We start from the raw sequence: 13,499 nt of genomic DNA on the forward strand, positions 1-13,499 counted from the left end.
TGTCTTAGCACCCAACTAAACAGCAGCAATACTGAAAAGGGAGGCAAGGCACTGACACAAAGCCAGGCCATCACACAAAAAAGCTAAACTATGCAGAGTTTGTATCATCTTGTTTACCTCAATCCAGGGAATTAAGCCTCTGGTAAGGCACTAGGGATGCTAAAATTTATCTTTAATTTGGAAATATGAAACTATATCCCTACAATGTTTCTTGGGAGAACAGGTTTCTTGACAGCCTGTTCAGGAGTTTGGACTGCAACCATGAACATCATCAATATCAAGGTACACTTGGCTTGAAGTATACTTTGTCCTGGCCAACCACTAAGCTAATCCAGACAATGGTGTCAGATGGTAGTCATAGGCAGAATGATCAACTGTTAGCTGCATCTGTCCTTCCAGCTCTCCCTCAACCATCCTCCTAACCCTTCATCAGGAACAAGCCACCCTTGAAACAAGCAAAGGCAGCTTCTCAACACCATTAAGCAGTCTTGCATGTCTGTCTCCCACACCTCCTACACAGATTTTCTAGAAAACAGATCTGAGATCCTGAAATCCCCAAACCAGACACAGCTTACCATTAGTCCTGGCTCAAACAAGAGAGGAGAGCAGTGCTAACTACACAATAGCAGAGAGGAAGGTTTCTCCTGCCATGCTGAGGCAGGAATGCCAAACACATCTATTTTCTTGCCAAATAGCTCTTGGACAAAGTCAAACAGAAATTGCTGAAATGATAGCAGGCATTCTTGGAGCAACCATGGAAATTGAGAAGAGAATCTCAGTGATTGATTCTTGGAGAACTGAATTTGAACAATCCTAGAACTGGAAGGGCAAGACTAAGTGAGCTGGACCAGCAGCATGAGATGCCTTGTCAGAAATAATATGAGCCTGCAAAGAGTCTATATAGGAGAGGCAGGAATTGATGGTGATGACAACTGAGTGATCTACAAGAAAGCAGTATGCAATGATGGCACTTACAACTAGAGCTGGGATGTCTTCCTCACTTTGAATTAAATGCAGCCTCCTCAAACCTCAGCACATCCCATCTTTCTGGCTCATTTCTCACATCATCCCATCCAGGTACTTGTATTATGTCTGGTAATGTCTTGAAATTGTGTCTTGAAGAGGTGTGCAAGCAGCACTACCTGGCTGGCCAGCCAGCACCCCTAGATGAGATACAACTACCTCTTCCTACTCTCATTTCTTCACCCCATGTTGTTACTGAAAAGCTCAGCATATCTGGAAATAGTTTTACATAACTGGTCTCAGTGAAAAGCTGAGGGTTTTTCAGTATTCTGCATTATTTGCACTTTTTGACAGCAAAATAGCAATTATTGCCCTGATTATTTTTCTTTGTTCAACATATGTTTCCACTGGCATTCTTGGAATAAGGGAAGCTGATAGGCCTAATGAAGGATGGATTTGTGAAAGGGTTATCCTCATGTATGAAACTTCAGAGGATGAACTGTCAAGGAAGAGGGGCAGGCAACAGGAACCACAGAAAGAAGAGACCAGGAACAAGAGAAACAATGCATAAGCTTATTGCTTTCAAATCAGCAAGAATGTACACGTAAGCAGAAGTAGCTGGGTATTTTACATAAAACATTCTACCAGAGCATCCCTCAGAATTTGGCCCTCCTGGTTCCCACGGGCAAATGAACAAGCCATTGCAGGCACTGATTCTATCTCAGCTTCCTACTCCCAGGCTTCAGCCATCTGCTTCCCCTTACACACACAAATTTAGTGCACAATACAGCAGTAAAACAAGATCCTGATATGGAGGCTGTTTTCAGACTCACTCTATGAAGTCTCTGTTCTGGCAGTCAAACTATGATGAAAACAGTGATGACTTAGACTACTTTATGAACAAAGGCATGAGATGCATTCAAAATCAGCTAGTAACAAGGTCAGAATAGTGAATCCCCTGATTTTGGCACACTAGAAGAATTGTGATGCCCACTGCCAAGCTAAAACTATGAAGACAACTCTGCTTAAAGGGCGGAGGGTGGTAATATTCCTTCCACCAAAACCCTGTACAATGGAGGAGGGTGGAAGTTGAGCAAAACTTACTATGACATTCTCTATGTCCATCAACTCAAAGTAGTGTGGGTTGAGCATTTTGTGAAGCAACAGGCAGGTGTCACATTCCACATCACAGTGCTAGCTTTCAACTTTTCTACCCCAGTAGGCAATGGAAAAGTAGGAGTCATGTTGGTGATCTAACTTGCCAAATAATGAATGAGCTTGTTTACAGACACTGAAGAATGTTACTTTTCCTATTCTGAAGTTCTTTTTCTGCTGATGTTCTCATCTTTGCTGCATAAGTCATGTCACTAGGCATTGTATCACTGACATCCAGATACTCTGTGGAGTGGAAATTCTTCATCTGCAATTCATGCAGTTTCAGGAGATCTGAAAAATGACCTAGAAATGGGGCAACTTCTCTTAATGCAACTCCTTTTCTGTCTGCTCCCTCTTTTCTTGTATGAAGTTCATAATGAGTAGATAACGCTATTCCTAGAAGAAATCTGCAGAAAACTCTGCTGCAAATTTTGATACCAATGAGCCATTTGGAAGAGGTCTGCAAAATGGTCTGAAAATGGCACCTAGGAAGTGGAAAGGAAAAGATTATTAACTACCCTTGTTGTAGCAAGGTAAGAGAGGCCTTTTGGCAGCAACACTGGGATTTTTGGAAATGGAAATCTAATTTTGGAAAAAGAAGCCAAGTTCTTAGAAAAGTTGCCTGCAAGCATTCCTAGAATTCAGCTGGGCTGGCATCTCACAAAGCTCTGGAGAACTGAAAAACACTTTGGGACACTAGGCAGCAAGCCTGTGAATTGGTCGGCACAAAGTCTATATTGTGTACTTACGTTAAATTAACAGATATTTCTCATGTAATCACCACTGAACCAAATTTTTACTGCCAGATTTTGTGCTGATGTGCAGATATAAACTTAATGAACACTCAACCACAATCGTCAAAACTCACAGAAAAAATATGGCTCAGTGTAAACAAGAACGTCCATTGAAATTGTCAGAGGACCTATGGAGGATCATTTGTGCTTCTGAAGCATCCACACACCAACAGACTTTTGTGATCAATTAGCCGCAGTCCAGGGAAAATGACCACAAAGGATTGCTGCAATGCTGCCAGACCACAGCTGCCTGGTGAAGTTTTCCAAACTAGGAAACAGATGAAGGAAATCTGAAGTTGAGGGGATGACAAGGATTATGTTATACTTAACTAGAATATCGACTAGTAATTTAGATTTACTATGAAATGCAAGCAGGTCAGTTGGGACACTTACAAGGTCAGGTTTGCAAAAAGCAATTTAGAAATAGAGGATTAAGTCCTGAGCCACCAAACTGTTAATGATAACACTCACTGGTAAAGATACACCATCTGAATTAGGCTGAAATGGTTTTGTAATATTAGAATAGTAAGTTCTCAGTAACCACATAAGTTAATAGTCCACTAAACTACATTGATAATTATCCAATCAGTGTTGGGAACATTCTTTTGCAATTACTTTGGGCAATCCCCTCTAAAAATGTGGTCTAAATGAACCAACACTGGTATAACCTTAAAAAATTGTTTTTCCTCTGGAGCAGAAATCATAATAGCAGCTGCAAAATTGTGGTGGCTTCCTCACAAAGAACAGAATGAACTGCTTCATAAGCAACTGTAGTTCACATAAGCTATCTGCAGCCATAAATTTACCAGCAGCTAACGTTGCTATATTAATCTGAAAACTGCTGCCACTCGGGAAAAACACATCTCATGTCACCCTCTATGTTCCGAGCCATTTCAGCATTTAGTCTCAAAATGCCTCCGAACATGAGTCAGAGCCCTCAACTGTTACAGTTCTCACAGACTTGAAATAAAAATTAATCCCTGTTTCTTTCCAAGTGAATGCCTAATAGAAGAAGCCATATCTAACAGACAAACCACAACCTAAAATGCAAGCAAGCAGATTTGATATCAGGTGCAGAAAAAAATATGAGAAAAAATGAAAACAAGGTCCCAAAGGATTTTTTGAAGTAAACACTTTACTACGTATAACGAAGAAGCAGCAATGAGTTGAAATTTTCTGGTCATGAACTGAGAATTACTTTGATCTGAAATGGATATACACAGTTTGCAGTTAGTATCACTTGGTATATGACTGAAATTTAAGAGTAACCATCCATTAAAAAACAAGGTATTATTTACTAAGAAAAAAGATATGACAAAAAGAGAAGACATTTCACATGTTGCTGAGGAGGTGTATCAAAAGGCATTACTCTGCCAGTCAGTGCTTGGAGATCAGTATTTTACCACATAAAACGTGGCAGCATCTCTGTATGGACTACAGAGAACTAAATCACATTGTTGGAAAAGAATCCCATCTATTATCACTGTAAGCAATACTCTGGTTTCTGTAGCACATTCCACCATACCTTTTACTTCGGATATGAGAACATGAGTATTGACAAGTGTACAAGAAATGACTGCTCTCTCAGCTGGGCAAGATCTGTATAGACAAAATGCAAGGGTTTTAACTTGTGCACATTTGCTCTTAAACAAATTTTGTTTGAGGATGTGGTATGATGCAGCTGGATGTTTGCTGTAGTATGTCACACCTGTTGAAGAGGAGTTGTAAACCCTACAAGTGGTTTAGTATAAGAAAGAAAATTCGGCTTTACAGAACTTGACAACACTGTCTGGTCAGGAAAAAAGAATTCTGTAGTATACCCTCAGCAAGTTTGCTGACAACACCAAACTGAGTGGTGCGAACAACACACTGGAGAGAAGGGGTGTCATCCTGAGGGACCTTGAGAGACTTGAAAGGTGGGTCTGTGCAAACCTCATGAAGTTCAACAAGGCTGAGTGCAAGGTCCTGCACATAGATTAAGGCAATCCCAGGGACAAATACAGGCTGGGAGGAGAATGGATTGAGAGCAGCTCTGCTGAGAAGGACTTGGGAGTGCCAGTGGATGAGAGTCTGGACTTGACCCAGCAACATGCGCTTGCAGCCCAGAAAGCCAATTGTATCCTGGGCTGCATCAAAAGTGTGGTCTGTAGGTCAAGGGACATGACTCATCCCCTCTACTGTGCTCTTCTGAGACCCCACCAGGAGTGCTGCATCCAGCTTTGGGTCCCCCAACATAAGAAGGACATGGACCTGATGGAATGAGTCCAAAGGAGAGCCACGAAGATGATGGAGCACCTCTCCTATGAGGAACAGCTGAGAGCTGTTCAGTTTGGAGAAAGCTTGGGGGAGACTTTATTGTGTCCTTCCAGTACCTAAAAGGGGCCTACAAGAAGGCTGGAGAGACTTTTTACAATGGGTTTATTAGGATGAAATTTTTACTGTGAGGGTGGTGAAGCACTGGAACAGGTTGCCCAGAGAAGCTGTGGCTGCCACATCCCTGGAAGTGCTCAAGGCCAGGTTGAATAGGGCCCTGAGTAACCTGGTCTAGTGGAAAGTGTCACCCATGACAGGGGGTTGGAAGCAGGTGATCTTTAAGGTACCTTCCAACCCAAACCATTCTATAATTCAACTGAACTCACAGTTCATAAATTTTGCAAAAACACCATACAGATTGAGGGAAACCATTTTGGTGTTTGAAAATATGAATTTACATTTTTGGTGTTTAAACAGGTTATTGTGGTTATATTTTGTTAAGCTACTAAGGTAATTATTAGACATAGATGACATCTCTAAAACTGAAGGTAATTACTGAAAAAGAAGAATGGAAAGATTGGAAGCCAAAGCAATATTATAGCAGAAGCCTAACTCCTCTGTAGAGAAAATACTGAGCCAGTCCCTTCAAAATGGTGCCCAGTGACAGGACAAGAGCTAAACATATGAAAACATTTCTTTATTCTGATGCCAACTGACCACTGGAAGAGGTTGCCCACAAAGGCTGCGGTGTCTCATATCCATAAATATATTCAAATGGACATGGTCCTGGCGAGGCAACCTGCTCTGGCTGACCCCGCTTTGACAGGAAAGGTGGACTAGATGATCTCAAAAGGTGCCTTTCAACCTTGATCCTGCTGTGATTCTGTGATACTGTGCCGCTTAAGAGGGAACCCAGGAGCAGATACACCTGCAAAGCATTCTCACTGCAATTTCTGTGGGAGTAAAATTATTTGGAATGAGTGATAATATGATATAGTATGGCACCTATAAATATGTCTGCAGGAAGTGTTAATATCTTTTATGTCTGCTCTGTATTTGGGGAAGGGACCAACAGCGTAATGTCATAACATTCCTAGGACTAAGAATTAGAATCTGCAAAATCTTGAGAGACAATCGTACAGCATGCCTGAATATTTCCCAGTATGACTAAGCAAGGAGAAAGAAAGACACAGTCAAGAATACTGCCTTTAAAAGCTAGTTCCAATTCACCATGTGATCTTTTTGCACTGTCAGAAAGATGGGAAAGCTGTAACAGGGATTTTTATGAGATGGATAATACTTCACTGAAACAGCTATAATTACTAGCCTTCATTTGAGAAAAATGTTCAAGACAAGAAACCCCTTACATCTGAACTAGATCTTCCACCTAAACAAAGGCATATGCTATTACTGAAAAGAAAGACACACAGAATAGCAGGGATTTTCTAGATATTGTTCTGTGAAACATTGCATGCCTGGCAGAAATCCACAGACCAGAGAAATGGCTTGTATCTGCTGTGTTCAGGGAAACTGTACATTACTCAATACAGAACACTATTTGAGCCTTGTTTGTTTAAACTAACTTTATTCTCAGTTTTCTCTAGTAAGTTTCCAGGTGCTCTGTTCTTGCTAGCCACATGGACAAACTGAAGACAATCAGGTTAGGAAAATAACAAATCAGATTGTCTTGACTTCTATTCTTGAACAGATCCTTACTGGTTTCTATGATTTCAAATGCTGTTCAATTAACTTTTTTTTACAGACCTGTGGTGCAAACACTGACTAGGGATTTAGACTTAAGGATTTAACTCTAAATTATTATTCTACTGTAATAAGATCAATAGAAAAATTGGGATGTTTTTCCTAATACAAAATTGTTCTAATCTCCAAAATGCAGCTATTTTAGGATGGTATCAACATATCTACAACAACAGAGCCTGATAAATTACCCATCTGTCACAGCTGAGCTCTTTCTGGATGATCTCTGACAAACTTCACTATTTTGTAAATTTTTGTTGTAGACAGTTCCAAAAGACTTCCATCAGTTGTGGATTTGGTGCCCATCATGACAGATTATACTGTAGTTTAGCAAAATGGCCATCATTAGAAGTAAGTTCAAATTCTAGATACAATTTTCCAAAACCCTCAGAATCAAAAATTGCTGGACCAAGCAATAATAGCTGAATTCAAGAGCTCCAGATTGTTTTTTTATTAGTCCAACCTTTCAGGATCCCTAAAAAGTCTCATGCTTTACAAAACAGAGAGATCATTGAAGGAATTCTTAACAATTGATATGTAAAGTATGCTGGAGTATGTTGTCTCTGTGGCTTGGCTTCTAGTAGATTTCTCATTTTATTGCACATATTCTTGTATTACACCGTGGTTATTCATACATCTTTAATCCATATTCTCTTACAGCTGGAAACCTTTTTTGAGGTGGGACCACATGTACTTCATAAGACTATTGCCTGCAGGAGCTTAATCCATCTCTGCAGCCTGCATTGATGGCTCTATGTCTCAGGTTATGTACATTAAGAGGAAAGGTGTCCAGTCTCATCCTTTTCTCCCGAGAAGATGCAGCAGTGATTTAGGAGATGAGTTTGCAACATACACTCCCTGAATTAAGTGATGCCTATCTGCTCAAATGAAAATACAGAAAGCCAGGTGGAACCATCCCAGAGACACAAATTTGATATATATGATGGCAGTTGGACCACTTATACACAGTGAGCTTCCCAGCAGTCTGCTTATCTACATTGTTAGGAACATGAAAATATTTCAGCAATTAAAGACCACTACCAAAGGAAGTGGGTTTATCTTTCATTTATTCTGGATTCCCAAATTCATTCAATTACTGCTTCACAATTATTTGCTGCTCTAGTTCTAATTCCAAACTCAGATCTCCTAATGAGCAACTCTAACTCCACCCTCAAACAATCACTTCAAAATATTAATGCCATTTTATCTTCTCTCTAACTTACTTGCTGCATTTAAGCACTTCCCTAGCTACCACTGCACTGAACAACAAATTTAAGCTTCTAGCTAAAAGACTGATATACTTCAGTCCTGATGACTTTTATAAAATAGAGGTTTTCTGAGTATCAGTCTGGATCTGAATTTAGCCCCTACAGTCATTAAAATAGTAGCATTTTTTATTCAGTCACAAATCCTAAGGCCATGAGGAGAAGATAATGTCCAGCTGGCCAGGAAAAGCTATCCAGCTGGCCTTTTAAGGCAGCTCTAACTCCCTTTTGTACCTTTCTATGAAACTATGATCTAACTCCACTAATTCAGATGAATTGCATCATATGAATTCAACCTGAGTGACTTCACATCACTCTAATATTTAGTTAGAACCCTTACTGCCTTTTAATGCATATATATTTAATCTGCTAATGACATGAAAACTATAATTTGGTAAGTGCAGGCATCTTGAGTGAATACTTCCCCTCTCTTCCTGAACACCAAACAATTTCTGTTCTACTGGTTTTGGCATTTCTGCCTACAGAACTCCTACAGGTACGGCTGGACAAGGCAGTGACAGTAACATGAGTTATTTGTAAGGCAAAGAAAGCTTCCCAACAGAGGGATCGGTCTCAGTCGAACAAGGCAAACTGCCCTGTTCCACCCAGGAGAGGGCACTCTTACACCTGGCCACGCAACCGGACATGGACACCTATAGGAGGAACAGGAAAGTTAAGATGACATCTTAGAACTCGGTCAACTTGCACGACCAGTTAGTTATTTTTGTGATAACGCTAATCTCCAGGATAAGTTGAATCATCCAGACGCTGCCACAATAGGAACACAATATGACAGACAATAAACGTGCTGGCTAAATTTATTCTTAGTCTCCGAAATGGGCTGAATGATACGCAGATAAAAAAGACAATTTCTGCATTTCTCTGTTAAAAGCTGGGATCATAGAGAGCTATAGTCTACCTTTCGTGGAAAACGAAGGTTAAATTTAAAAATAACCTAGTTATATGAATATTATTTGTTGCCTTTTTAAAAAATAAAGCATTATTATAAATGAGCATACAAACATTTCAAAGCAAAGTGCATATAATCTAATACTAACAAAGCCTGTAAAGTTAATCCTTATATGGATATCCCATGAAATAAATAAAATAAGAATTAAAAATGCTACAAGTTCAACCCGTTTCTAAAAGGACTGAAATCAATATACATATCTCTTGAGATAGCTTTCCTCTCCAATAAGTAATCCTCCAGCAACAATGAGAGAAGATCAAGCCTGACATTTTTGATTTTTCTAAACTAAAGAAGCCAAGATGAGGAGGTGGTAGTTTTGTTATGCAAGACATAAAACAGTAAAAGAGGAATAGAATTCTGCATACTGGAAAGTTATTGTTTCAAAAACCTCATTTTCCTCTAATCACAGGGGACAATCTCAATAATTCCAAATTTTCTCTAAGTAATTCTACTAGAAAAATGTCCTATTGATATGAAAAGAATAAAATTAGGAAAATATTGAAATGAGAAAAAGATCACCAAGAATCTTAACTTGAACAGAAAGTAAATCATACTTAATGCTGTCATAAGCATCTTGGAGTCCCCAGTCAGTACACTGGGGCTAGGGGCATCCATAGTCTGAGAGAGAGAAGAACCATACACATGGTGACTATACTGGATGTACAGCAAGTGAGTCCAATGCACACAAAGTTTGCATGAACCATAGCCACTTTTCCATGAAAATGTGGGGAGCTGTTTCCTACATATAGGCTGCATGACAGACAGTACTTCCCATCTTACATGGGAAATGACACGGTGTTTAGGATGTTCGGTTATCCTAGCACTGGCTAGCGAATATTGTTAGTCTTTCCATATTGAGAACTTGGGCTGAGGCCTTACAACCACTGACCTTACATTATAGGCACTGATCCTCTCAACTTTCCTCCTGCAATAATCTTACGTAGTTTGAACTTCATTTAATACACCGTATCATCTGCTCCCACTTCCAGAAGTATTTCAAAATAATATGCCAAGCATAATAAACAATGCATAGATACAATTCTGAGTATCTCCCACTCTATTAGTTGTGATCAACACCAATGGGCAAAAGCATAAACCAATCTGCAGCCAGCTTGTAAAAGCTGATGTTGAAAGAACTGTTCAGTATGAGACTAAAATGATGATAGGATCAATGAAAGAACTATCTCCTGAAATCATATATACTACAAATTTTTTAAATTCAAAAAATGAGCTATATTCAATGGACTACAGCTGTACATTTTGTGTATGGATTTTCCTAAGGGCAAAAGACTAATGAGAACTTAATTCAGGGGTTTATTATCAACATACCATAAAATATATTAGGGAGTCAGACATGGAAGTCACTGAAATCACACAAAGAGGCTATGTTCTCATTTTTTGTCTAAGAATTTTCTTTTTTAATAAAGCAAAAATAAAACAACAGACAAACCAACCAACCCAACACCCCTGTTCCCCCCAAGCCAAACCAACCCCCAAAACACCTATTCGAAGTCTATGGTCCTGTTCTACCCTAAAACCCTGTAGATTCTTCTGTAAAATAGTAAAATATAATAAATTACAGAACAGTATAGGAGGTATAAATGATACTCCCAGCATGCTGATTATGTAAGGTACTGATTTTTATGTAGATTTTGATCCTGGCAAAACTCACCACTACTCTGTTCTACCAGCCAAAAAGCCTTTTTATATCTGTCTTTCAGCAAAGAGAAAATTAACACAGTATATGGTGAATATGAAACAGTTGTGAGGTAAGTGAAAAATGCCTATTTAAGGACAAGGGAAAGGAATACGGTATACCGAGGAAAAGAGATACATTAATTCATATTAATTTCATTTTTGCAGTAACAGGCTCTGACATTCGTAATCCAAATGAGCACATGGAAATGAACCTAGGTACAAACCAGGCAAAATCACTGCCCTTTACCATGGCTGTTACTGGATGTCTACTACCTATAACATAAAAGCATACTCACAGGAACACAAAGGATTTTGACACTTGATAAAGGTCATGTTTTCCACTCCATTCAGAGCAAAATCTGAATATTGGGAGCTTAGCTTCTTTCTATGAGCTGCCTGAAAAGACATGAAGGATTTAACCTGGAGATTTTATGTACTACCTGTATTATTTTTGTCTATAGTACTCATAGTTGCTCAGCACTCTATAAACCTAACTTTCATCTAAGAGGGAAAAAAGAGTTATTATCCTTTCTTTGTTGGTGAGAGCCAATGGCACAGAAAAGTCGTGACCTACCTCCTCAAAAGGAATTTAAGACACATCAGTGGAACTTGGATGTCTAAATTATTCTCAAGATGAAGGTCCAAGATCACACTGTAAGTCATTAAAAACAAACCAGGCCTACTGCAAAATGGTCCTTTTCATAAATGTACTGAAAACCTCAGCTGAAAAACTGGATTGTGTAATACATTTAAAAGTTTTAATCTGAAAAAGAACTAATTTGATGAACAGATGCACATGGTACAACATTTTTGCAGAAAAATGAACTTTTCCCAGTCAAACTACAGGGGAAGAGTAAACACATTAAAAGGACTATATGCATCTGTATATAGTTGACAGATTTTTAAAATTTATTTATTTTTTTGTTGCTTGGGCCTATACTTTCTTTATTGTGCATATGAGTCAAAATGCTGTGTATACTAATGGAGATAAATGAACAGCACTTGCAGAAAACAGCCCTACCAGAAGCTGACATTTGTTGAGATAAATGTCTATGTTGTACGTTGTCCTGCACTGCACCGTTAAAATGGGGCCCTATAAAATGTTTCTGTAAACCTTAATGTCTTGAAAGCCTCTGGTTCCTGAATAAACAACAGTTCAAAATGCAATCTCATGTTCCCCTCTGAAAATCTATCTATGCTCTTCGATAGCATACCTTATGTTACACACCTCAGGTTAGAAGTTATGGTCAGTTACCCTACTTCAGAACAGAAGCAACATCTGTGGGTGCCCGTGTTTGCTTCTGCGATAAAATGCCTATTAGACTGGGGTGACCTTTGCCTTTTACTCTACTTTTAAAATACTGTAGCAAAATCCGTGAAAATAAGCAGTTCCTTTCACTGTTCCCCGTAAGTTACCTGTTCCTGGGCCTGCAAGTTCCCCAGGCCCCGTGTGAGGAGGCACCAGCGTCTCCAGGGGGAGGGGGGAAGAGGACGAGGAGCAGGTCTGGGAGAGAGATGTGTAAAGAATAACATTTTCCTCTGCCGAGCATAAGGGGAAAAAATAGAGAGAACCGCCGTTATGGGCCCAGGTGGGCAGATTCTTAAGTTACATGAGAGCCCCCTGGTTCTTTTTGCTCGGGGGCTTCACCAGAAGACATACCAGCTGCTCCTTGAGCCAGCTGTTTCCTCAGCGACACCTCAGACATTTCTCCCGCTACCGCGGACCCGGCCCAGCCCTCCCAAGAGTGCTCCTTCACCCCTTCACCGGCCCGCTGCCTCAGGGCTCACCCCACTGCGGGTAAAGGGCCGGGCGGGAGCCATGACAACGCAACGGCCTCAGCTCTGCCCCGGGGCCCTCCCGCGGCGGGGCTCTGCCTGACAAGGTGTCTCCTCACGCTCTCGCCACGGGCCCGCCCGGCCAGTGACACGGCGAGCGGCTCGGGGCAGGTGTCTCCCGGGACGGCCGGGTGGGAGGCCAGCGGGGCGAACCCCTGCGCCTCCACAGGTGGGCAGCGCACCCTTTCTTCGGGGTCAGCGGGGAGGTGGCGGCCGAGAACGCCCGGGCCGCAACCACCCCATCGACAGCATCCAGCCGCGGACGCCCGGCCCGGCCCGGCCCGGCACGACCCCGCCGCCGCCGCCGCCGCCGCCCCGGTGCCGCTCCGGCCACACTCCCGCGGCCCCTCCTGAGGAGCGGCGGTGGCCCTATCGCGCATGCTCGGCGCGGGCGCCATTTTGGTAGGGCCGGGAGTTCTCCAGCGGAGCGGCGGTGGAGCTCGCTGGGCCCGGCGCGGAGGGGGCGAGGGGTGCCCGCTGCGGAGATGGCCAACATCGCGGTGCAGAGGATCAAGCGGGAGTTCAAGGAGGTGCTGAAGAGCGAAGAGGTCAGAGCCTCTCCCCCCTCCCCCTGCGCGCCGCCACCCTCCCCCGTGTGAGCGTGGGCAGCGGGGGACGGTGCGGGCGCCCTGCCGGCCTTCGCGGGGACCCCGCACCCCCCTCGGCCCCACCTCCCCGTGCTGGAGGTGGGCCCGTCCCACGGCCTCTGGGAGGGGAATGGCGATTCCCGGGGAAACGGGGCCCGCCAGCCGTTGGGATGAGGAGGAGGAGGGGGTCGCAGAAAGCTTGGCGGCGGGGCCCGAGGAG

The 13,499-nt window shown here is 42.0% G+C and overlaps 2 protein-coding genes across 2 annotated transcripts in view; one reads left to right on the forward strand and one right to left on the reverse strand.

Annotated features, from left to right (window-relative positions):
* The window catches only part of SMIM14 (small integral membrane protein 14), a 55,471-nt gene extending 42,283 nt beyond the window's left edge, over nucleotides 1-13,188 (reverse strand). Inside the window, exons 1-2 of the mRNA XM_048303485.1 lie at nucleotides 12,875-13,188; nucleotides 12,273-12,360 (exon numbers count right to left, since the gene is read on the reverse strand). Of these exons, the coding sequence (XP_048159442.1) occupies nucleotides 12,273-12,360; nucleotides 12,875-13,188 (402 nt within the window). The remainder of the gene's footprint in view (nucleotides 1-12,272; nucleotides 12,361-12,874) is intronic.
* UBE2K (ubiquitin conjugating enzyme E2 K) overlaps nucleotides 13,159-13,499 on the forward strand; it is a 44,562-nt gene continuing 44,221 nt past the window's right edge. Inside the window, exon 1 of the mRNA XM_048303484.1 lies at nucleotides 13,159-13,240. Coding sequence (XP_048159441.1) covers nucleotides 13,178-13,240 — 63 coding nt within the window. The 5' untranslated portion in view covers nucleotides 13,159-13,177. The remainder of the gene's footprint in view (nucleotides 13,241-13,499) is intronic.

The sequence above is a fragment of the Corvus hawaiiensis genome, chromosome 5 (genome assembly GCF_020740725.1).
Source record: "Corvus hawaiiensis isolate bCorHaw1 chromosome 5, bCorHaw1.pri.cur, whole genome shotgun sequence".
In the NCBI taxonomy this organism is placed as follows: domain Eukaryota; kingdom Metazoa; phylum Chordata; class Aves; order Passeriformes; family Corvidae; genus Corvus; species Corvus hawaiiensis.